We start from the raw sequence: 23,977 nt of genomic DNA, 5'->3' as shown, positions 1-23,977 counted from the left end.
CTCCCACTCAGCAAAATCTGCTTTTTCAATATACCCTGTATTACCTGAAGAAAGCACAAAAACAGTATAGGATAAACCAAAACTCTTCAGCTGAACTAAATTCAGAACATTAATAACTCCTGTTAATAGTGTAACAAATCCAGAGATAAAGAATTAAGTAATTCTCTAAGCAAATTATCTTTGGGGGGAGGGGGGGGAAAAGATAGAGCCAGTAGCACTGCAGATGTTAGATAAAAATCACATAATATGGATGACATTTATAGTGAGTTTTGCTAAAATAAGCTCCTATGAGAAAAAAGGTAGCTACATTGTGAGGCACTTAAGGTTGACAAGAAAAGGAGGAATGCAAGGGGTCTGTTTCACAGAAAACCTGAAGTTGCATATCATATCCTTGTACTAAGCCTTCTATTAAAGTGCTAGAAATGGAGATTTAAAACAAAAGGATTTAAATATAAAATAAGTGATTAAAGAGCTTAGTATGCTTTAAAATGAAGTGCTTTTGATTCTCATGAAATCAGAGCCTTTTAATAGTTTTTTAAAAATAAAGTCTGGAAATAATCCATGTGTGAAACCATCTTCCTTGTGCCATTGATGCCACTTGTAAAGTGCCCAATTTATTTTTCTAAACAACAAAACCATTTGCCTTATCTTATGTTGTATAGGATGACAGTCTGTAGTACATATGTAAATCCACACTGCAATGACACCGTTAACCTGATGGAAAACAGCACACACATACTTTTAGTCAGAAGTTTTAATTCCACCTAAAAAGTCAGATCTTGGATTACATATCCACCAGTACATAGTGCAACCAACCTCCTATTTTCAAAATGTGATTTAGCTGTTAAAAGTCTGATGCTTAGATAGAGTTATTGAGCTTTTCCTCAGAGCAGCCTTACACCCAGACAAAATCACAGATGGAGCTCTACATCTGAATCACATAAACCCACTAGATGCCAAATCTGAGAAGGATCTGGGTTCTGTTGGATGATGAAGAGGCTGAAGATGTGTAGCAGTCTGTGCATTAGTGATCGCATCTAACTGAGAGGGATATGCTTCATTTACATTTCCTCCATTGAAACCATTTTGGAACTAGCAGGAAAAAAAACACAATAAAAATTGTTAGTAGGAAAACAGATTTAATGCTATTTTTAAAAAAAATCCTCCTAGAGACACAGATTGGATGAAATAATCTGAAAATATACTTAATAGCTTTGAAACTTTTTTAAAATTGCTAATGATCAGCAGTTAATTTGCATTTAAGTAGTCTGAATCATGAGTGAAACTTGCCCATGTTGAAGTCAGTGAGACTCCTACACCACTATTATCTAAAGCTTAATATAGTTTCCATTTGTAGAAAGTACCATCTGACTGAGCACTAATTTCCACATCCAGCTGTTACATTTTAAAAGCAACTTATTTACAGATTTTCACATCTGCAGTGGAATCCAGACTTCACAGCTCTACCAGTAGTGCTCATGCAGTCTTATTCATAAGCTGAAGTGTACTGCATTCAGTCCACAGGCTGAGCTACCACAGGGTGGGCTTTCTTGACAATTATTTTCATCTTGACAATGCCAAGTAAGAGCAAGGAATGGCTTTCATCAGTCCTGACATAATTGTTCATAGGATTACTTTAATCATCTGATAAGAACACTTCCTGTCATGCTATGGAAAAGTCACTTTATCTACAAAATACTACATTCAGTCATGCAAAGAAAATACAACAAAATATTTTAAACATTTCCATCATCTCGTCAGGAGTAGCTTGTATTGTAAGGGCTCATTCATCCAAGGTCTGTTGTTAAAACATATATTAAAAATTCATTCACCTGTCAAAATATGCTGGGTTTTCAAAACATTTTTCCTTCTATGCAAACACCAAAATCTAACTAAGTTTCTACTAAGATCATAGCCATGTGAATTATGTTTTTATTCAAAATTGCCATATTTTTAAAGACAGCTACAACAACATGAACTAGAACTCCTTCTGATAGAAACAGATTATTTCAGTGTTCTTCATTAACAAGATGAGCACGCTCATTAAAATTTCTAAGTTCTCAACACTGAATCTAGTAATTAGCAATTTTTTTCCTATTTAATAAAGAAATACTGATCTTAATAAAATTATTTGAGGCCTTATGTGTCCTCCTCCATCACTGAAAGTGTTTTTAGGCTACATTGGCTGTGGTCCTACCGCAAGTACAAGTTAGGCAGAAGGCGAAGACAGATGACCACAACAGACCCTTCTGGCTTTCTAATCCCCCAGTCTTTTCATGTAGAAATCAATGGGAGTTAACAGGCTGAGGAAAGGATAGCAATCGTGGCTTCTGTAGCAATGTCTGTCTGCTCTCTCTCCACACTCCAACCACTGACAGGGAAGTCAGTGTGCTAAATCCAGCCACAAAGACTGCCCTACTTTGGTTTTGCTGTGTGAACACAGGCTTAGACAGAAGTATCATATCTGCTTAGTAACATCCTTATTAAAGTTACCAATTAGCAGTAAAATCAAACCTTAAGTTTATTATCATAAGCAGTGATACATTCTCCCTATTTACAATAAAGAAATACATATTTGCCATCATGGCTTTGGCACAGGCACTATTTTACAAGATTATGTCAAGTGCAGAAAATATACTTCTGACTTACTAGTTCCTGCGGGTTCATATATTTTAAAGCTTTTAACTCACCTGATACAAGACTAAATACAATCTCTGGAACATAAACATATGAAAATATAGGGTTCTCTCTTTTTTTTACATTAAAACATTTATCAACATAACTTTTGCTTACATAGAGCCTCACTTTGCCCTCAGACTACTAAAATCATAGAACCATCCTGGTTGGAAGGGTCCTTGAAGATCATCAAGTCCAACCGTAACCTAAATCCCCCTACCATGACCTAATTTAGCCGTTCAGTGCTTATATCATGTCGCTACACACTATATAACTATATTTCTTATAACCACTTCCAGCGATGGTGACTCCACCTCCTCCCTGGGCAGCCTGTTCCACTGTCCAACCACTCTTCTGGTAAAGAAATTCTTTCTAATATCTAGTCTAAACTTCCCCTCATGTAGCTTCAGGCCATTTAATCTCATCCTGTCATTATTCACTTGGGAGAAGAGGCCAACTCCCACCTCGCTACATAGAGAGCAATGAAGTCTCCCCTCTGCCTTCTCTTTGTCAAACTAAACAATCCCTATTCCCTCAGCCTCTCCTCATAGGACTTATTCTTCAGACCTTCCACCAGCTTGGTAGCTTTTCTCTGGACATGGTCCAGCAACTCTACATCCTTCTTGTAGTGAGGGGCCCAGAACTGCACACAGTACTTGAGGTGTGGCCTCACCAATGCCAACTACAGGAGCATGATCACCTCGCTACTCCAGCTGGCCACACTATACCTGATGCAGGCCAAGAAGGCCACCTGGGCACAGTGCTGGCTCATGTTCAGTTGGCTGTCAACCAACATCCCCAGGTCCTTCTCTACCATGGAGTTTTCCAACCAGTCATCCCCAAGCCTGTAGGTTTGCATGGGGTTGTTGTGGCCAAAGTTGATTGGTAAATGTGACTAGAAGTCAAAACTGAGCACAGTCTGATACAAGAAATATTGGTTTTTTTTTTCATGTGAACAGCATACAGCAGTATAGGCTGCAAAGTCAATGCTGTTTGGTTTAGCAGAAAGCAGTCTCTTCCCAACCCCCACTACACTCTGTTGGAATTTTTGAACCCCCAAGGACTTGGAGATAGCGATCAGCTATTTATGATCACTCTTCCACAAAAAGGTTAGGGGGAATAATCCTTCCTTATCTCATCAAGAAAAGTTCTCTTTTAAGCTCATTTGGACAAACGTTCAGCAGTTCTCTTCAGCGGTAAAGAGGAGTTAAGGCACCCAAGGCTAACATCAGTTCTGCACTAGGGCTTCTGCTTGTGCAATGCTATCCAGATCCACACAGCACAGACGTACCATAGCAAAGAGAGGCTGAATTTGCCTCTGAACAACTTAAGTACAGACAACTTGACGCAAAGTGGTCTTTGTTCATTTTTCATTACAAAAAAGCTAAATGCATATTATTATCACAGCACAGCTTTCTAGTGAATATGAAGAAATAGGCATATTCATTTATTGTTCAATTCTAGAGTCCCCAACATAAGAAGGATGTTGAGCTCATGGAGAAAGTCCAGAGGAGTGCCACGAAGATGATCCAAGGGTGGGAGCATCTCTCCTATGAAGACAGGCTGAGAGAGTTGGGGTTGTTCAGCCTGGAGAAGAGAAGGCTCTGGGTAGACCTCAAAGTGGCCTTTCAGTAACTGAAGGGGTCCTACAAGAAAGCCGGGGAGGGACTTTTTACAAGGGCATGTAGAAGGAGGACAAGGGGTAATGGATCAAAACTGGAAGAGGGGAGATTTAGATTAGACATTAGGAGGAAATTCTTCAGTATGAGGGTTGTAAGACATGGAACAGGTTGCCCAGGGAAGTTAGGGAAGCCCCATCTCTGGAGGTGTTCAAGGCCAGGTTGGAGGGGGCTCTGAGGAACCTGATCTAGTGGGAGGTGTCCCTGCCAACACAGGGGGCGTTAGATCTAGATGATCTTTAAGTCCCTTCCAACCCAAATAATTCTATGATTCTATGATGATTGAATTCAGAGATGCTGTCTTAGTCATTAAACTTACAGATAGATGAGAAGAAAAAGTAAGCAAGAACAAAAAAGGGGCATAAAAATTATTAAGGCAGCACAACAAAATAATCTATAAAATAAATATATTTGAAACCCATCATTAAGAGGAAAGAAAATTAATTGCTTACGTGCTGGCTGTTTAAAAGACATGCACCACACCAGCATAGCTTTTGGTGAAAGAACAATTCTATATTATGATAGGGATAAACTTGGATGACCCTGGTACTGTTTTGCAACCCAATTATCAAGCAGTATGAGGGACTTACAGCACTGACCACAGACAGACAACATACAGCCATGCACTGTGCAAGCTTGTGCACTGCAGATCACCAAAGTAATTTCATGCTATTTCAGCCCTTGGGCACTCAGGCAGAAGCTATTAATCTTGCTGAACTGTTCTATATTTTACCCAAATTTCTGTAATTCTGCAATTGTATTTTTTCCACTTGTGAAAAAGTTTTTAAAAGAGTATGTTTTGTACTTGTATTAAGAATACTGAAAACCTGGGTATGTTCTACTTGCATTCCTCACCTCTGTCTTGTGTAGGTTAAATGCGAATTAATACTTTAATTCTGTAAATGCTTATGCATGTGCACAAGCATTTGTAGGATCAGAACTTTAGAACATTAACTCATTGAGGTAAAAAAAAAAAAAATCGTGCCTGTGTTCTTGACCATTAAGAGAAATGGTGCTCTTTAAAGTACTTGAACAAAGGGTATTAAAAATCAGGAACTGCCTTATTAATTTTATTTTTTTTTTAATTTCTAAGTTAATTATACCTATAAAGAACTGTGCTTAAAACTAGTCTGTGTGCTACAGCCAGGCTCCTCTCTTCTACAGCTTTTATTATGCATTTTTCTTAGCACAGTGCGAAAAAGTTCCAACTTATCTACTGTGAATATAATTTTGCCTGCTCTTTTGTCTTCAGCAAATAATTTAGACAGGAGCTTGAGACATGAGCTGGCTTTCATTTATGGCAATATATAAAACTATTTTTATTTGTATTATCACGTGTAGAAATGTAATGTTTTTTAATGTTTTACGCTGTTTATGTGATGATATAATCTGATAGTTCAAGGAATCCTAAAATTCTAAAAAGCAGCCAGAGAACACTAACATTTTAAAGACAAGATATTTTCCTGGATCCATCCTTACAACATATTTAATGAAACTGGATGTGCCAGACAATATTACTGGTGTAATTGCACTCCTCAAAAAAAGGTATGTAACTGAATTCCCAAGCTTTTGACCAATCTGCTTTTCCTTTGCTTCTGCTGGCAGGTACAACAGAATAGTTCACTCTTGCATTCACACTGTCAAAGAGAGCTACCAGGATACATTTAAATAAAAACTTGACCAAATGCAACTCTCTTCAAACTAATGTACAAATAAAGCTAGGACATTCACATGTTTTTAATCCATCAGTTTCACACTCAGTGGTTCAACTATGATAAACTCTGCTTTCCAGTCACCATCCAAAACAATAAACACAAAATTCAAAACACAAGCAAGATAAACATTGCTTTTTACCTTACCTTGTTCAACAGAGTTTGTTGACTTGCCATGATAGGATCATACTGCATTCGATCCACACAGCTGGGCTGTGCTTCCTGCGCGCACTGGTACATAGAAACAGCGCCTGCATAGCATGTTTGAGGAGTCAGCATAACCGGCTCAGAGTTTATTCCACACTCACGATTTTCAGGGACTTGCTGCAAACAACTCAGAAAATCCTCCAAGTTGGAAGAAGCAGAACAGGTTGATCCATCAAAACCTGCTACAGGGAAATCCATTTGAGCAAAGTTAGAAAGCTGTGGCATCATTGCTGTGGGTTGCTTGTAAGAAATAAACTCTTGCCTACATGCAAAAGGGGAAGAGCTCCCTTCTGATTTGTAAGGGAACTCTGATGTGGTGGCATGCATGCCAGGGAACACATATTGCTGGGGCTGCTGCTGCGAGCAGCTAAGGGGCATGCTGGTGCCAGGGCTCCAGTTTGTGAACATCCCATTGACTTGCATGTGTTTCATCTTTTGACAGAGCTGCTGTTGCTGCTGCTGCTGCTGCTCCACAAGCTGTTTCTGGTGCTGATGAAGCTGATGTGGATCCAACTCTTGCTGTACCAAGCAACCTTCATTCTGGACCAGGGGCTGCTGCTGATTACAGCCTGAATATAAGTAGTCAGACTTATTTAATGAATCCTGAACATAGGTCAGGATTTCATCAGTTATGTCAATGTCCCCAATATCATCCACACCAGATAATTCAGTTTTAAAAAACTCCTCATCCTGCTGAATACACTTTAAATCTTCAAAGTCAATACCCAGATTTTTCATGATGCTGTACAAATCACTGTTTTTGTTATCTTGAAAAAGTGCTGCACTGTCCTCAGGAAGTGGAACAGTACTTTCCTGGGAACACTCCATTAGCTCCCGTTTGAGAATGTTGTGATTTCCAGCAGGAAGGAGATTATCTGTCCAGCTGCTGCTAACACCACCACCCAGTTCATCCCTGCTGTCTGTAAAGAAGTTCCGCTCAAAGGAAAGTTTATGCGATGCTGGAGGGCAGAGATACACAGACTCATCTTGCCTTAACATGACACCCAGGAGGGAGTTTGGATCCACAGAATCGTTGTGTAGCATTCCTTTGCCTCCTTTTCCTGTTGTGCTTTTACTCTTCGGCTGAGAGGGATCCATAAGGCTCGACATTTTCCAACACAGCCTCACCAGTGGCAAACATGAAGGGCAACTTCATGTTGCGCTTCCGTAGGTGTTCTGCCCCTTCTTCATCTCTGAAAATAAATTAGATATATAACATAGTACTGCAGTACTGAACAGTTACTGTAATCTTTTTGTCCCCTGGAATTAATGTGAAAATAAATAAAGAGCTATGCTATTTGTGGGCATTCAGGCATTTTTCAAATTCTTAGCTATGCCAGCTCAACTTCTCTGAGTTAAACCAAGAGGCAGATTATGAAATAAGGAGCTTATGACTGTAATACTACTACCTTTATATATTACATTTGTAATTAAGTCTAGATAGCATACACCACTTTATGTGCATTATGAGCTGTAATGAAAATAAGTGGGCTTTATTCCATGCCTTATGTTTTTCTTGGCATAACAAGTAAATGCATACCTCAGTACTGAATTCTCTCTTGCTTCATTTCACAGGCTTCTTAGCAAAATTATTTAACCTGTGTAATTAACGCTGAATTCCATATCATGTAGCATTTAATCAATACCATAAAGGTAATATTTATTTTTAGGTTATTTGTTTTTTCTTCTACACAATCCAACTGCAGTTGGATTTCTTCATTTTTGCTGATGGGGATGCTGATGGGTTTGCTGAAATAACGTGGTTCTTGTATCGCTGCTCTTATTCCTTATATGAAACCAAAACGTCAACATTTTACACATAATTGACTAGAGGTTTTCTTTTTGGAGTTTAGGATTAAAAGGAGGTTTATTGAAAAACAAATTATTCCTTTTTGAATATAAGCAAGTACAAAAATTTTTTTAAGTACATTGCTTTCTGCAATTACTTACGTCAGAGGTCTTTGTGTGGCAATGATGTAATCTGGTCTTCCATTTTTGTAGACTAGACGTGCATTTGCCTGTACCCAAGCCCATCGGTTTTCTTTGGTCAGAAGCCTAAATACAGTCATTCCACTCTCACCTGTCTTCATCACTAGAGTTAGAGAGTAAGCATCCTGTTTACTGTCCAGTGAACCAAAATAGGAAATCTGGCATGCTATGAAAGCAATCCCATTTGAAGAGCAATTTTACAAATCTCATATCCTCTACCATCCATTTCTGTATGGCACTAATGTATTCCCAGTGAAATAGGATGATTGATCATTTTAAGTTTTCTACTTAAATTTACTGTTGAAATACGTGAAAACTGCAAGCAACTGCAAGTACTACAGTACAGATTGGGAGCATTCCATATGAAGCTTCACCAATTAAATACTAGAACATGTAAGTGACAAAAGCCTAAGCCTCCTATATATATATATATAAATTACTAATACTTAAAAAATTAGAAAACAGATTAGCTCTGAATCCAATTCTTTCACATTTTCACTACTTCATGCAGAGGTACTTCAAAATCCCACTTTCACTTCACTAACAATGCTTTATAAACATACTACATTTCCATTGCACATTGCTGAAAACACAGCATTTCTAGATAGAAAAATTAAACTAAAACATATCAGGAAAGTTCAAGAATCCTAACTAAAAATAATGTTTGCTAAAGACTTTTTTTTTTTTTTTTTAATCTTAGCAACAGAAATGGAACAAAACCACTCTGAAGGCAAACTCTGAAACTGAATTTTCAAAACAAAGTTTCATCCCATTCTTTTCTGGACACATTTTCTTCCTTATTCCTTACCAAGAAAACACAATAGGCAAACAGCAACTCAGCTCTAAGTGAAACAGCCTGCTTTATGTAGGTTCAGAATTTAACCTACTGAGTCAGGTTACTTAATTGTGTATAAGGAGCCTAAAGAAAAAACAGTTGCTCAAGAGGAGCCAGAAGAAAAGAAGCAGCATCAAAATATCCTGAAGATGTTTCTGTAACTTCCAAAGAGAAATATGTTACAACAAACAAACAAACTAGTCCACCAAATGGTTATGTATCAGATAACTGATACTTATTTCCTTAGCTTCCTTATACTGCTCTCCTTAAGCTGTTACTTAAACCAAATTAAGCTGCCAAGAATCAAAACCAGAAATGTCTACAGACACTAGCATTCTCAAAGATTAATTTATGTTAAAAATCTTACACTGATATAACAAGAACATTCTTTATTTAACTTCCTAACAGGAAAGCTGTATTTGAAATAGTCCCTTTGCCCAAAGGAAATTTTTGAAATAGCAGAAGTTGGGTTGAGCAGAGAAGGAAGTGAGAAGAGCAAGATGTGACAAAAACAGGAATATATAACCTAAAAGGGTCTAGATAGGAATATTAAATATTTCCTCATCTAAGTTTATATAGGTAGGGAAAGATCACATTAAAAAAACAGTGTTCTTTTTGTTAACAACCACTTTTTTTTTTTAAGACTACTTCATAGTATTGTTTCAGTATTAATATTTAATCCATGCTTTGATTTTTTTAGCCTTTATTAGGAAATGAAGCTTACTTCGAACATGGTTTTCAGCACAATAAAGCATATCTGCTGCATGAACAAACTGGTACCCTGTTCCTCTCATGCACAGCTCTGCTTCAGTGTATCCCAGGACAATCTTTCCTCTGGAAGGTTAAAAAAAAATAGTTGCAACACTGCTGATGAACCAACTCACAGAACGAATGCTAAGTAAGTAATTATGGCTAGAACATTTCAGACGTAAATGCTAACTACATTTTGTTGCAGTATCAATTGTATGCAGAAGCATGATGGTTCTAATAAAATGCAGTTAACACAGAATGAAACTTTTACTAGTCTCACAAGTTGCCATCAGTGACTAGGAACAGGCTCACAAAATTATTAGATCAGTAAAAACAAGTGTGTTTCCAGTTCAGTTGGATCATGGTCACTTATAGCAGGCAGCTCCCATTTGTTGCAATGAAAACACACTGTTTGCTTAGCCCTGTTTCATAGCATTTCCCTATAGGTGCTTGCATGAAAATTTACGTAGGACTTTAGTTATATAGAACTTTTCGCCTAAAGTAGTATTTTTAGTAGCTTAAAATCAAAAACTGGGCATATCTCAGAAATACATCCTTTGCTCCTCAGGGTTTGGGATACCTGTGTTGACGTTTAAGCTTTCTAAGAAATGCCTCAGACAGATACTGGCAGTAAGAGTCATGTTTGTCCCTGGTAGCTAAAATCAAGTACTTTACCAGAGGTCAGGTAGATTAAGAATTTAACACCATTTGTGTGAGTGCTGAGATACGTGAAAGAATGAAACAGTCAAAAAGAGACTAACAGTATTTGGAACAAAGAAATTGAGTTCCAAAACTGAGGGGAGAGGAGGGCAGAAAAAAAATTGGGGATGGGGAACAATATATGCAAAAGTGTAAAATGTGACAAAAATTGAAGGTTTCAAGTGAAGCACAATCAGAAAAATCAAACAGGGAAAAAAGTTTATATTTACATTTTGTTAACTTTAACTTCCATCAGTTAGATAGAAGGAGGGTTTTTGTGTTTTGTTTCTTTTCTTTTGGTTTTGGAGTTTTTTTGGGGTTTGTTTTGTTTTTAATGATTGAGAGTCAAAAAGCAAGACACCCTTTTAAGGAAGTATACTATGATTATCCCATTTCTCTCTAGTCACTATGAAGGCTTAAAAAAAAAATTCTAACAGTTTCTAAACAATCATCAGCATTGACTGAAATAGTAACAGCTTTATATTTCAGATACATATTTTAAACCTATCTCATCAGCAAGTGAGAAAAGTATTATGCAGAAGACTTTACACCTACTTTGCATCACAGCCAGTAGGCGTGAAATCCAGTTTGTGTTTAGTTCTGAAGATGAAGTTTTTGGTTCGTATCTCAAGGATAGATGGTGGCTGTAGGGGAGTAGCTACTGCAAACAGAGCAAGCTGAGGTGACAAAGCAGCACCATCTTTCCCTTTCTTGTTTTGTCCATGAAGAAACTTTAATCGTCCTTGAAAATTCATAGCCTTAGAATGAGGAAAAAAAAAGCTGTTGTTTTACATTGGAGATACTGAAGAGTCAGATATTCCTGTTACAATGTAAAACATATTTTTTGTTTATTTTTTTAAAGATCCACCAGTTTCAAGCTTTGTAGTATGGCATACATGAAAATAAGCTAACAAGTACAGCATATGTTTTTTGTACCCCTGAGCATGTCACTTGGAGACCTACCAACAAACTCCCTAGAAAAAGAACTAATGAGAAGGTTGTTTTGTCAAAAAACCCCAAACATATAATAGCAAATGCCAACTGGGTCTTCAAGTACTCCAAAGACTATGTCATTACACAAACATACATTATTTCTCTTGCATTTCTGTCAGTTATCAGTACGAAGTATGTAAATGCATACCATGGCAAAATCTTTTAACAGTTAAGAGGGCGATAAACTCATTATTTATTTTAAAATCTACACTACAAAATGGCTGGCAAAGAGAGTAAGCCCAGACTTTCCCAAGGGATAGCCACAGTTTTTTTACTTATTTTAACTTACTGAGTTTCAAGGTACACAACAGAAAATAATCTCTGCAATGCTTTTTGATCCACAAATCACACAGTACTTCATGAAAGCAGATGCTTATTTGTATTTTACAGAGGAAATGGAGGCATGAGAAATGCAGGACCCTGCACCTGGTTGTAACAACATTCTGAAGGGGAACTCAGCGATACAACCTCTACCTGTCATTTAGTGTCGCTAACCGAAACACAGTGGTTCAATACCTACAGCTATAGTGTATGTGTGTATATATACATATATCTATATATGCAAGTATAAGAATAAAGCAAGTTGCTGTATACATTGTAGGGATAATGCAGATTTTCAGCTTGCAAGCCTGTGTGGAAGTTTTTACATAACTTCATACTCACCAGAAATCCAGATGAATTATCCAGGAGGCATCGTAACCTACAGATGAAATTCCTTTCCATAAAGGAAGAATTCTCTGGAGGAAGTTGGTCTGGGTTATAATAGGTTGCTGGCTGTGAAAAGCCATTATCTCCTACAGGAAAAGATTATTTATAAGGCTTATTTTTAGAAGAACACCTAGGGAAGGCTATCTATAACAAATCACCTTCCATCTCATAAACAAAGCATGAGGTCGTAACCTCAGTAAGAACAATGGAAACTGGAAACATCCTCAGAACCTATACTAATTACAACATGACGTTAAGTATCAGGTTTTTTGATGGCATTTTGTCTTACAGGTTATAGTATTTGAAAGCTGCACACAATTTTTGAAATTTTTAAGAGTGGTTTTTTTGTTTGTTACTAAATTAATTCATTATGCAGCAGAGCTTTCAGGAGAGGGGATCTGCAAAAGTGAAGTAGGCACCCAGGTATAGTAACTATAGCAACTAAGTATTGAAAAGTAGATGGCATCAAACTGTGAAACTTAATTTTCAGACAGACAAAAGCTGTCAGTAGCAATGAATATGAAACATCTTTAGAGAACCACCGCAACAAATCAATGTGAGAGCTATCTGTAGAGGATGCAAGAAATCTCCAGGCTGTGCTGATCAAGAAAACACAGTAGTTACCTCTCCAGAGGAACATGGAGCACATTTTAAAACCAAACCAAACCTCAAAAACATGACTGACAACTTGTGTAACAACATGATACTCTCTGCATTTGCTGTTAAGAGCCATTTAGAAAATAGACTTAAATATTTGGAATATGAAGTAAAAACAGTAGGTAAATCAATGAACATCTGATAGAATACATATGTTTTGCATAAGACTACATATACAGAGGTACTAGAGCATGTCTATTCACAGTAAGTTTAGCAAAGTGATCTTGTTCATAATACTAAAAAAACCCCACAAACTGCTAATTCCCTAGGAATTCACACACACATAAAATTAAGAAAAAACAGTGTAAAATGCTATTTTATAGTGTTAAATACTATGTAATTTAAAAAATAGTCCATATACTCCAAGAGAACTGATTGCCATGTATGGACAAAACAAGAATACAGATTTTAAGAACGAACCTATATTGACCTTCCAGACTTTGGAGTTCCAAGTCAGGGAGAACATGTCAGTTAATCACACACCATGTTATGTTCTCTGGAACATAATTCTGCCTCTTGGACAGCTGGAAAAACTTAGAAGTGCTGAAATGAGTTAAAAGCCCTCTGAAGAAGCAATGATTACAAAGAAAGGGCATCAAAGAAACAGCCTGCAAATCCCAACTCATCTGTAAAAATGCCAACTGCAACATCCTTGAGAACCCCTGCAAGTACATTACTTGGGATCTCCTCAAAATGACTAATACACAGCATATAACAACATTAATGTTTCACAAGTATCAGTGCCAAGGAAGCAACTAAAATACTTTTTTATTTCCCAATATTTATGTTCCTTTCCTATTGCCACAATTTTATTCCTGGAAGACCAACCACTAGTGAGAAAGGTATCAGCTAATGAGGGTGAAAGAAAATTGGTATCAACAGTTGGCTGTTGTCAGAAGAAGAGCTAACTTGGAGAAGCTGCTGGCCAGGCAGGAGCATACTGACAGCACCGAGTAGTTTAGGGCACTTTCAAGGCCCTGTGTTTGTTGAGATGATTCTTTCATGGAAATTAATGAGACTATGGATAACTTCTTGGAGGGGATGTAGTAAAATACTTTAATCATCAGTAGCAGGTTCCTCGAAAGGCTTTAAGTTCTCCACCTCAGATAAATTTTCTGGCTGAGGAGTGCTTACTGGGTGTAGCTCTAGTATCCAATAAGCAGTGCAAGGCTTTCTGCTGGCATCCTTGGCACTGGTAGGCATGCCCTTCAGCAGTTCTGCCACAGAAGCAACTCGGTGTAATTTTTCAGGTAAATACAGTACTGGAAGTTGAATGAAGGTATCTTATCTCGGTTCTCTCAAGTGTTTTCAACTTCCCTAGTGAAATGGGCAATTCCCAAGAGTGAACAAGGCTTTGGTAGAAGCAGCAACACAGTCTGTAGTTTGTGAGAGAAGGGGAACGGAACTCAAAATAGAAGGGAATGGGCTTCAAGCCCAAGCCTCCTAAATTTGTGAAAGGAATACTACTACACTTTCCCAGACAGATAAGAGGCAAAAAGCTTTTAGTGCCAGGATCTTGGAGAAGTTACTCAGTGTAATAAAGCAGAGTCTTACAGAGCATCTGCAAACTCTGGAGCAAAATTGCCAGTTAACTCTACAGGGGGTAGAACCCAGATGCCTCATGAAGCTCAGCCTGGAGCTCATCAACACCATGAAGGCATGTGCAGAACATGCTGTTCACTGATTCTTTTTCTTTCTCTTCAACTTAAAGACCATTCATGGTCGCATAGCATACAAACATCAAATGATAACCCAATGAGGCTCCAAAACAGGTATTTGACAGAAAAAAGAAATCAGGCTTTTTGCAAACTGCTCTGGGAACATGATAGGGCTGGGAGGAGTGTCTGGGTAGCACAGTAAACAGCTGAAGAGACCAGTTGTCTAGGGACATAGCAGAGTATCAAGTGAGAAGTAACCAGTCCAGACTAACTGAAGCAGAATCACCTCCCAAAATCCGTACTTAAGCCTGAGCATAATTACAATACATCTATAAATACCTATGTAATGCTAGCTGGATGTATTAAAAAGGAAATGGATTAAATTAGCAAAAAAAGGGAGGATCCTTATGATCAGATCATTATCCTTTGTTATAAATCTGGATTCAGTTTTAAAAGCCTCAACATTCTAAAATGTTATGCCAAACAAGACCCAAAAATAATAACCAGCTTCTAGTAAGCCAGGGAGACAAGGTACAAAGCAAAATATTGTTTGTAATCCTGATCAGCTCTTCTGTCATTTAGTCAAACCTTATGCCATGTCAACCTGCCATCGGACCTTTCAAACAATCTTTTGTAAATTCATATGCACTTGCTTAAGAGCTACAGAACACCATTTCACTTTGAAGCAAACAGTAAGCCACCACGTAAAAACCTGGTTTCTGATTGCCAGCAGCTGTCTGCTATATCAAATTGTAATATTAAGTAGTTCTGTTGCATGCTTTCCACTGGATTGTGTATATTGAACCCTAGATGATGTAAAAAGTTTGACCACTAAAAGACAAACTGAAATATACTGAGCTGTGAGTCAAGAAACTCGCAGATTTTTATTTCTCTATGAAATCATGGCATTTCCATACTACAAATAATTAAATGGGAAACTGCTAGAGTTTTAAATCAAGCTGTTTAATGGATGACAGATTTATTAAAAATACTTTTCTGGATTAAAAAACTATCTATAACCAAATAACTTAGAATAACATAAAGCTTTAGCTACATATTTAAACAACTGTTGTGTGAAATGGAGCATTAAGGTTGTATCAACAAATTTGCCATTATTATCAGACAGGCATACGCTTCCCATATGACACAAAACTATCTGTACCAACACCTCCCTGTCCTGATATGTAAGCAATGTGTTTCTCAACACAGCAGGTCACTTAAGCATCAGTCAATAACAAGTGACAACCAGATGCTCTAACAAACATACTAGTTGGTCTTAAAGGCTCATCTATTTAATATTTTATTCGTCTTCCCCTTTTACTTTCAAGAGAAAAACTGGTCTATGTGGCAGCCTGCATGTAAGAGCAGCTGTGGAAAAGTAAATCTCTTCCATGGCCAGGAGTGCACTATTGTATATATTAAAACTGTAACTAACACGCTCTTAGTCATGGAATGGATCTACCAGCCTGAAGAGCTTACACGAGCATCATACTCAAAAGCATGCTGGCCTTCCTAAGCTAATAAATGTGATGCCGTAATCTGTAACCAGGAAGAGCAGAAGTAAAAGAGAGCTTGTTACTTCAGAGAAATCACTTTCTCATTCAAACAGTGATAAAAGAGGAGTCATATAATTGAGGGCAAACACCAAAAACCCAAACTTCCTTGTTCCTAATGTCACCAAAAGATACTGTCCACTTCTCATTGCCCTGTCTGCAACGCAAACATGCAGAATTACCTGCTTGGTATTTACCGCAGGACTATTGATCAGACATGAAAGACATTCAGCCATTTATGCTCCAAATTAAACTCTTGCAATTTGAAGAAAAATGATTACTTTATTGGTGCTGTGATATGAATAGCAGCGCTTATTTAAAATGCAAAAATCCCAGCAATTCTTATTGTTGGCAAAATGTAAGAAAAAAAGTTAAAAATATGTTATTCTTTCTTTATTCATGTAGAAGAATCCAAACTTTTTAACATACCCAAGTTGAAAAGCCCCCAAATAATCAGACAGGCCAACACATAAGTTGGCTGCATTCTCACCTTGTGCACTTGGTCCAGAATCTGCAGACTGGGCAGGATTTAATGCCCAATGTAGCTGTCGTTGAAACTCAGGTCTGTCTTCTGTGTGAATCAACTCAAATACACTCTGGTGTATAATATCAGACTATGTACAAAAAAGGGAAAAGGTAAGAAAGAAAGAATAAGGAACTTACATGACAGTATCGTATAATTTTCTGGTTCACAGTACTGCTATGGATATAGCAAAATGGATTTTGCTCAGGGATAAAAATACACATTTGCATGCATGTGGGAAAGCTTTGTGCAACAATTTCTAGCAGCAAAGAGAAGAATTAAGTCACACTCCTGACTGCAAACACGAGAAATATTAATTTAAAAATATTACCCTAGAAAAAATATAACATTATGAAAAGTACTTCCTTATCCGCTTTTATCTAAGCAAGCTTGGAACCCTTATACTTACATTTTGTTAAAATAATTTAATTTTACATACTACTAAGTAAAGTACTTGCCAGGTGGTACTTGGACCCGACCCATACTAGGTGCTAAAAGAACACAAAAAGATATAGACTCTGAACTAAACAACTTCCAAAACTAAGCCAAGTAGACTATGAACATTGGTTTTGCTTGCTTGAAAGCTTTTTTCACTCCTAAAGATGCATTAAAATCTGTTATTATTAAGTTCTCATATTGCCACCAATTGCATGGTTAGGAACGTGATCTAAATGGCAAAGCTACAACAGCAAGGATCAGTGGCTGAAAGAAATTAAGGGGAAAAAACCCACCCAAAATATTCAAGGAAAGCTTATTTCAACTGAGAGGAGTAAAATTGCCTGCTTTCTACAAGCATCAACAACTCATCCATTACATAAACAGAAAATTCTTAAAATAAAACATTGTTCTAAAGAAATTCAGATGAGTTGGCAAAAGCAGAAGCCTATCTCAAATATTGCTTTGATGAGTTTCATAAAAGAATCAGTATTTTCCAGAATAAATTGCCAGAAATGCTAATTTTTGTAATTTTAAGACATCACTTCTATATCACGCGCTTGATTTCTTGGCATTACTATACAAATTTCATGCCCAATTTATTTTAAATGTTTTTTTCTTTGTTCCTCAAGACCAAAAGAATCTGTAACCCCAGGAATAACACTGTTTTCTTTGGAACATTTTCTTTTACACAAACATTCCCCAAACTCTTATCATTTAGCTAAAATTGCAGACTAAGCAGAGTTTCTCCCTATTTTTAGAAAGCAAGTGAATCTATTTTAATTCAGTACCCAAAATTATAAATTGGTAACTATGACTAAGCCTCTATCATCTTAACAAACTAATCCCAGGAGTTCTCCAAGTAAGGCAACATGGTGTGCCACTCAGTCTTGGTCTTTACTACTTTAGTGCTGGCTTGCAAGCCCAAGGAAGATAGTCATACATGATCTGCACCCTAAGATGTAAATAACAAATGCTTGTTTTGAAATAAATAAGTAAATAAAGTAATTATGAGTTTGAGAACACCAAAATTCTAAAACCACTAAAATCACTCAGTTGATACTTCAAACTTCAATGCATATGGAGTTAATTTTGTATGAAAGGTTTCTATTAAAATAAATACCTTCCCATTGAATTCTGTCTCACTCAGCATCATAAACTGGGTAACACCACTGTATAAATTTCAAACAGTTGTTCCAGTAAAGACTAATTAAGTGTGAAAATTTCCTATCTTGCCTAATTCAACTTTGGAAACTACATTCCTGTTGTGCTTGGCCTGAGGACCCATTTCAGCTATGCAAACTGATAGAAAAGTAATATGGTTTCAGAGTAATCTAAAGTACCTGAGTTTATTATACAAACTATTAGTCCCTAAATATGAACACCAACGCCCTCTGAAATGAAGCAAAACCTCTGAAAAAACATAGTGCAAAAATAAACTTACTTGCTGGAATCCCAAGTAGTCTTGGATAGTAGAAGAGACGTAAAAAACCAGAGCATCAGATGTAACAACTAATACAAAACCATTTAATGCCTGGGGAGAAAACAAACCATTATATCAGCTTCAGAGACAAAATTCCAGACAATTATTGTGGCTGTAAGTCTACTATAACCTAGTCTCTGAAAAAAAATGTGAAGCATGCAAAAATATTATCTAACAGCACAAACAGAAGGATTCTTCGTTACGGAATCACAGAACGTTAGAAGTTGGAAGGGACCTCCGAAGACCATCAAGTCCAACCTCCCTGCCAGAGCAAGACCAAAAACTAGGGCTGATCACTCAGAAAGGCACCCAGATGGGTCTTGAAAGTCTCCAGAGAAGAAGACTCCACAACCTCTCTGGGGAACCTGTTCCAGTGCTCTGTAACCCCCACAGTAAAGAAGTTCTTCCTCACGTTGAGGTGGAACCTCATTTCTGTGATTCTGTGAACAAGTATAGGTTTGTCTAATACAAGCCATAGTTGACAGCACTAGTGTGGCTCCAGCCCTTGGTACATTGAGCTGCTGGCATCACAAACAGGAGCCGAGTCACAAACCCATTCCCCAGATCTGCTCTATTATAGCTCAGACAGGCCTGAGAGGACAGGAAATCAAGCAACTAAGATCCCCTATATAGTCCAAGAAAACATTTTATAGCTTACTTAAAATAGAAAACCTCTGCACAAGCAGACTGTTGCAAGTAAACAATGTTTTTGAAGAGATTTCCCCCTTCATGAAGCAGCAGACTAAGCGGCTCCTTATTCAAAGTCACGCAAAGGGCATTTATCTGAACTCCCAATCAATATGGTTCATGGCAATTGTTGCGATAGCAAACAGTACATTTGTGACTTGGCAGCTCATCTGAAAGGTGCTGATTTACTTCTGTGGATTTCAGTCAGGATTTAACAAAAGGCTGTCTCGAGGGACTGGATTAAGTACATTGTGCCACTTAATTTCCTCAGCTGCAATCAAATTCAAATTTGGCCAGCATACTCAAAACATTTTTTTAAACCTCTTTATTATGCAAAACTATAGTAACTAATAGAAAGTAAGTGAAGGATAGCCTACATCATATTGTAGCAATATAATATATTCTTATTATGAAAAAGAATCATTCTGTCACAAACATTAACTCCCATAACCCTGCACTATGATAATCATCATAGTTGCTTTTCCATAATTTGCAGAGATACTGCTTTACTATTCCTTGGTCTTTTACTAATAAAGTCTAATTAACTCAGGGTTAAAAATCTATTAAATGACTGGTCTTAAAATGCTGTGAACCACTCCTATTTAATGTGCAGACTTCTCTTAATCTAGTCTAATAAACAGCTGTGAGCTCTATAAAACCTCCTTATATAAGCTTAGTGAACTTTACCTGAAAACAGTACAAGCCAAAAAAATAAAATAGCAATAATCTGAAATTAAGTAGTGTAGCCAAGTCAGGAAATCTTGAGTAGTTACATAAAATCCTTGATGAAGTTCATACTAATTCCAAGGGAGCAGAATGCCACACTGCTAGGTGCTTGTGTCCTCAATTGACCTGTTCTTCAGGGCATTTCGCCTCAAGTGGTTGATACAAAAGTCTGCAAGCTGCACAGTGTCTAACTCTGGTCTACATGATAAAATTGGTTATTCTGCTCTGTTTCAGACAAAGCTATGTACAGCTCCTGTTCCTGGAATTCAATCACATTTTACAGTGGCTCTGGCACACAGTTTGTTTTGAAATGGGATTATTACTGCAGAAATCAAATGTCTTCTCTAAGCCAAAAATTCTGCAAAATGCAAGTTGTTTGCCCCAAAATCTAATGCAACAAATTATTAGAAGCTCCCTAAACCTTGCAGGTATCTGGAATATACCAATAAATTGGAGATGGGTTCTGACAGATGTTTTAGTAAAATGCAATCCTAAAATAATTATCTTAAATACAGAATGAAATTCTGCAGTGTATTTATTATTCTGGAGCATTAAACATAATATTTGTGCATCTAGAAAAATACTCTCAATATTTCCAATATAGAAGCAATTACAAAGCTGTTCATTACTGGTGAGAAATGAGATGGTTTTAAAATTTCTTGGAAGTCACTGTTTGACTAGCAATTCATATAATAAAATTAGACTGTCTTAGATTATGCATCTAAAATAACATTTTGAAATAATTTAAATAATTTTAAATGACATACAGCTTAATTTTAAGGTGGTCACATCGATGTGTTTGAGCTCTACTTGCACAATGTATTGAACTGGTAAGATAGGTTCTATTTTGAAAATTAAAGAGACAACTTTTTTGTGTTACAAAACAAGAAAAAATGTGATGAATAAATAAAACCAAATGTAAACAATATCTGTTCATACTACCTTTTCAAATAACAGAGAGAGAATAAAAAAATAAATGTTCATCATCAGCTATAATTTATGGAAGAATGTGTGACATAAAAGACTTCCAAGCTTAGGCAGAAGGCTAGGATTTTACCAATATTTTCATCTTACTGATGCTCAGTATCCTCAAGAAAATTCCCACTTCCATCACTCATCATTTCTTATGCTCCCTAAAACAAGTCTATCTGCATATTTATTCTCATATTTTTTATATATATATGAAATATTTACAAAATAAATTCATTTAAGCAATTCAGTTCAGCCACTTGTGTCCCAAGTGGGGCAGAATTTACACTAACAAATATATTACCCACTTCATTTTCATACTGGAAAGCAGTTTCCTATAGTAGTTCTCTCATATAACTTCCATTCAGAAGTCATTAAAAAACCCCTACATTTCACACGGAATAAATACTTCCAATACAAACTATATGCTGTACTTTTTTAGATAATTTCCATTTAAAAGAAGGCTGTTCATCTGCAGTAACTCCATTACAGCTCTTTTTCATACTTCATTAAGGTTAGAAAATTCTACATACCACGCCCTAGTTTTTTTAGTTGGTTAGGAAACAATTTTCCACAAGCATTAGTTTACAGTAATTGCTTTGTGGGATTCTTAGAACCCGTTTTAATTTCTACCCTTTGAACAGTTATGTTAATTTTGTTCTAAGCAAACCACCAGCTCTGACCTAATGATTTGCCACTTCTGATACATCAGTGTGAAACCAGACATTATCAACACATTTCAATGGAGCTGCAGGTCACAGTAAAATCTATTTTGTAACATTAATTAGAATATTGGAATATTTATATTAGTAATTTCTTGAGTTTAATCTGGTCCTAGTATTATACAGGTTCATAGTGTGTATACATGTCCTTGACATTCTAGGACATTTTAAACAGACTATTAAAAAAGACTACATAATTTAAAAAAATTCAAATTTACAGTAATTATTTTCTGTACTTCACATTGCTAAAAGTATTGGAAATATTTTTACATCTGTCCTGAACCTATACTATGAATTCTGAGTTCTTTCAAACCACTGAGAAAGCAAACTATTCCAGCAAGCCCAGGGTTTTTTTAAAGATAAATTATTTCTTTAGACAATTAGTCACCAAATTTACAGTAGATGACTAATGTATCTGACCTTTATGAAAGGTTTTTCTTCATATTAGTATCTTTATTAACAACAGATACAAAGAGATGGGAAAAAACAACTCTACAAAAGGAATCAAAGAGCTAAGAGAACCCCATAGTCTAACACCTGTTCTTCAAAGTTATTATTACCACCAAGGTGCAAGAGCTGCATAATATTAACCTAAAGAAAATGAGAAAAGAAATTAACAATAAGAAAACCTCATTTTTCGATCTCATTAATGAGTAAATGGTAAGTTAAATACAGTATCGTCTTTTTTGGGGGAGTGGGAATTGAAACCTTTGTATAATACATCCACTGCAAAACATACCTGCAGTAAGAGTTCTCCTTCCAGTATCTGCATCCCTTCTGCACATTTTGCTGTTCTACAGTTTTCCTGAATGCTATTTCTTTCTGGTCTTGCTGAGTTAGAAGATTTTAATGCAACTAGAAAAAAAGAAAGGAAAAATTTGAGTTATCTTTGTAAGGCTCACTAGAAATTTATGTGATGCTGTGCTCTTTTGTTTAAGAAAAAACTAATGTTTTTAAAATGCTTAAAAAAGCAATTTAATGAAAGATCTGTTTCAATGTCAGACTCTTTTGTTACCTTTAGAGATAAACCCCAAATTTGTCATCCATCTCCTTTCTAAACTATAATACTTTCACAATAAAATCAATATTATTGAAATAAAATCTCATCATTTTAGTCCTTTTTTTCTCCTTCTCTTTACTATAAGCTTCGCTTTTAGCTTGTCAGTCTTGATAAAGGACATTTTTGTTTTCATACAACCTCATATAACCTGATAAAAACACTGCTTTAAAGTATGACAGTACTTATTTATATTCCATTTAATTTCAGACATCAAACTATGTTACCTCAGATACAAGCCTACTCTAGACCTAAACATCCTTTCAGAGAAAGGACAGGACACAGGAACCCCAACTGCATATTACACATCAAAGAAAACAAAGAAAGCTATTTCAAACAAAATGCACCATTTTTTTTCCCCTGCCATAGTTAAATTTTAACTATATAAACAATTAAGCATGCATTCCAATTTAAGATAAAACTCTATAACCATGAATCACTTATTCAGGCCACAAATATAACCAGCTGAAAGGAAAAAAAAATATAAAATTAGTAAGGGCTGATGAATCTGAACAAATTGCCACAAAATACTTGGAAGATATGCTATCTCTGCACCGTGTCTTCTAATAAACAGGATGTTGTCAAGTAAAACTAGATACTCAAAGATTGTCCATAACTCAGTTCTGAAAAGGAAGGGAGTGAGGGGAGGGGAGAAGAGTCCCCAAATCTGAAATTACTCTGTATGGATCTTTAGTGTCCATGCTGCTTAAAATTACTTGAGTAATTGTACCTTAAACCTTTACCATAAAACTAAACACAAACCCCAACCCTTCCAGCCTCAAAATTTCAAAACTGCAAAGGGAAATTTATAAAAGCCATTGCACCTTTGTACAATACCTGCAGTTTCTCATAATTATGAGATATTCACCCCAAATTCCAAACAGCTTTTTAAACCTACTGAAAACCTTCATTTTCCAGCTGCTCAGAACTTTAGTCGAGAAGTCTAAAGAACTCCTGTTCACTCACTTTTCAACTATGTTAAGTATTATTTTACCCTAAGTACATTAACTGAAAGATAAATTATACCTTTCAGGTTTTTTTAAGCTATCACTGCAGCTAAAAACTTTCAAGCCAGACAGTTTTCATTAAAATATCCCTCAAAGGCACCGCAGAGGAAAAACATGTTCTAAAAAGACATTAACTGATTAGTCAGGAATTTATCTGAGGGTTTGCTTTGAAATTAAAAAAAATAATATTCTTCTTCCTACTGGATAGTCTAAAAGTCCTGTAATAGGCCACACAGATTTGCAATCGTAAAT

The 23,977-nt window shown here is 36.4% G+C and overlaps 1 protein-coding gene across 1 annotated transcript in view; it reads right to left on the bottom strand.

The window, feature by feature from the left end:
• Positions 1-541: 541 nt before the first annotated feature.
• AHR (aryl hydrocarbon receptor) overlaps positions 542-23,977 on the bottom strand; it is a 53,388-nt gene continuing 29,952 nt past the window's right edge. The window contains 10 exon segments of the mRNA XM_009994948.1: positions 542-1,092; positions 6,215-7,388; positions 7,390-7,467; positions 8,225-8,366; positions 9,823-9,932; positions 11,103-11,305; positions 12,204-12,334; positions 16,607-16,730; positions 18,519-18,608; positions 22,401-22,516. Coding sequence (XP_009993250.1) covers positions 937-1,092; positions 6,215-7,388; positions 7,390-7,467; positions 8,225-8,366; positions 9,823-9,932; positions 11,103-11,305; positions 12,204-12,334; positions 16,607-16,730; positions 18,519-18,608; positions 22,401-22,433 — 2,241 coding nt within the window. The 5' untranslated portion in view covers positions 22,434-22,516 and the 3' untranslated portion in view covers positions 542-936.

Source organism: Chaetura pelagica, unplaced genomic scaffold (assembly GCF_000747805.2).
Source record: "Chaetura pelagica isolate M959 unplaced genomic scaffold, ChaPel_1.0 scaffold12, whole genome shotgun sequence".
Classification (NCBI taxonomy): domain Eukaryota; kingdom Metazoa; phylum Chordata; class Aves; order Apodiformes; family Apodidae; genus Chaetura; species Chaetura pelagica.
The sequence above is the reverse complement of the archived record's forward strand: the minus strand, read 5'-3'. Positions and strand labels throughout refer to the sequence as shown.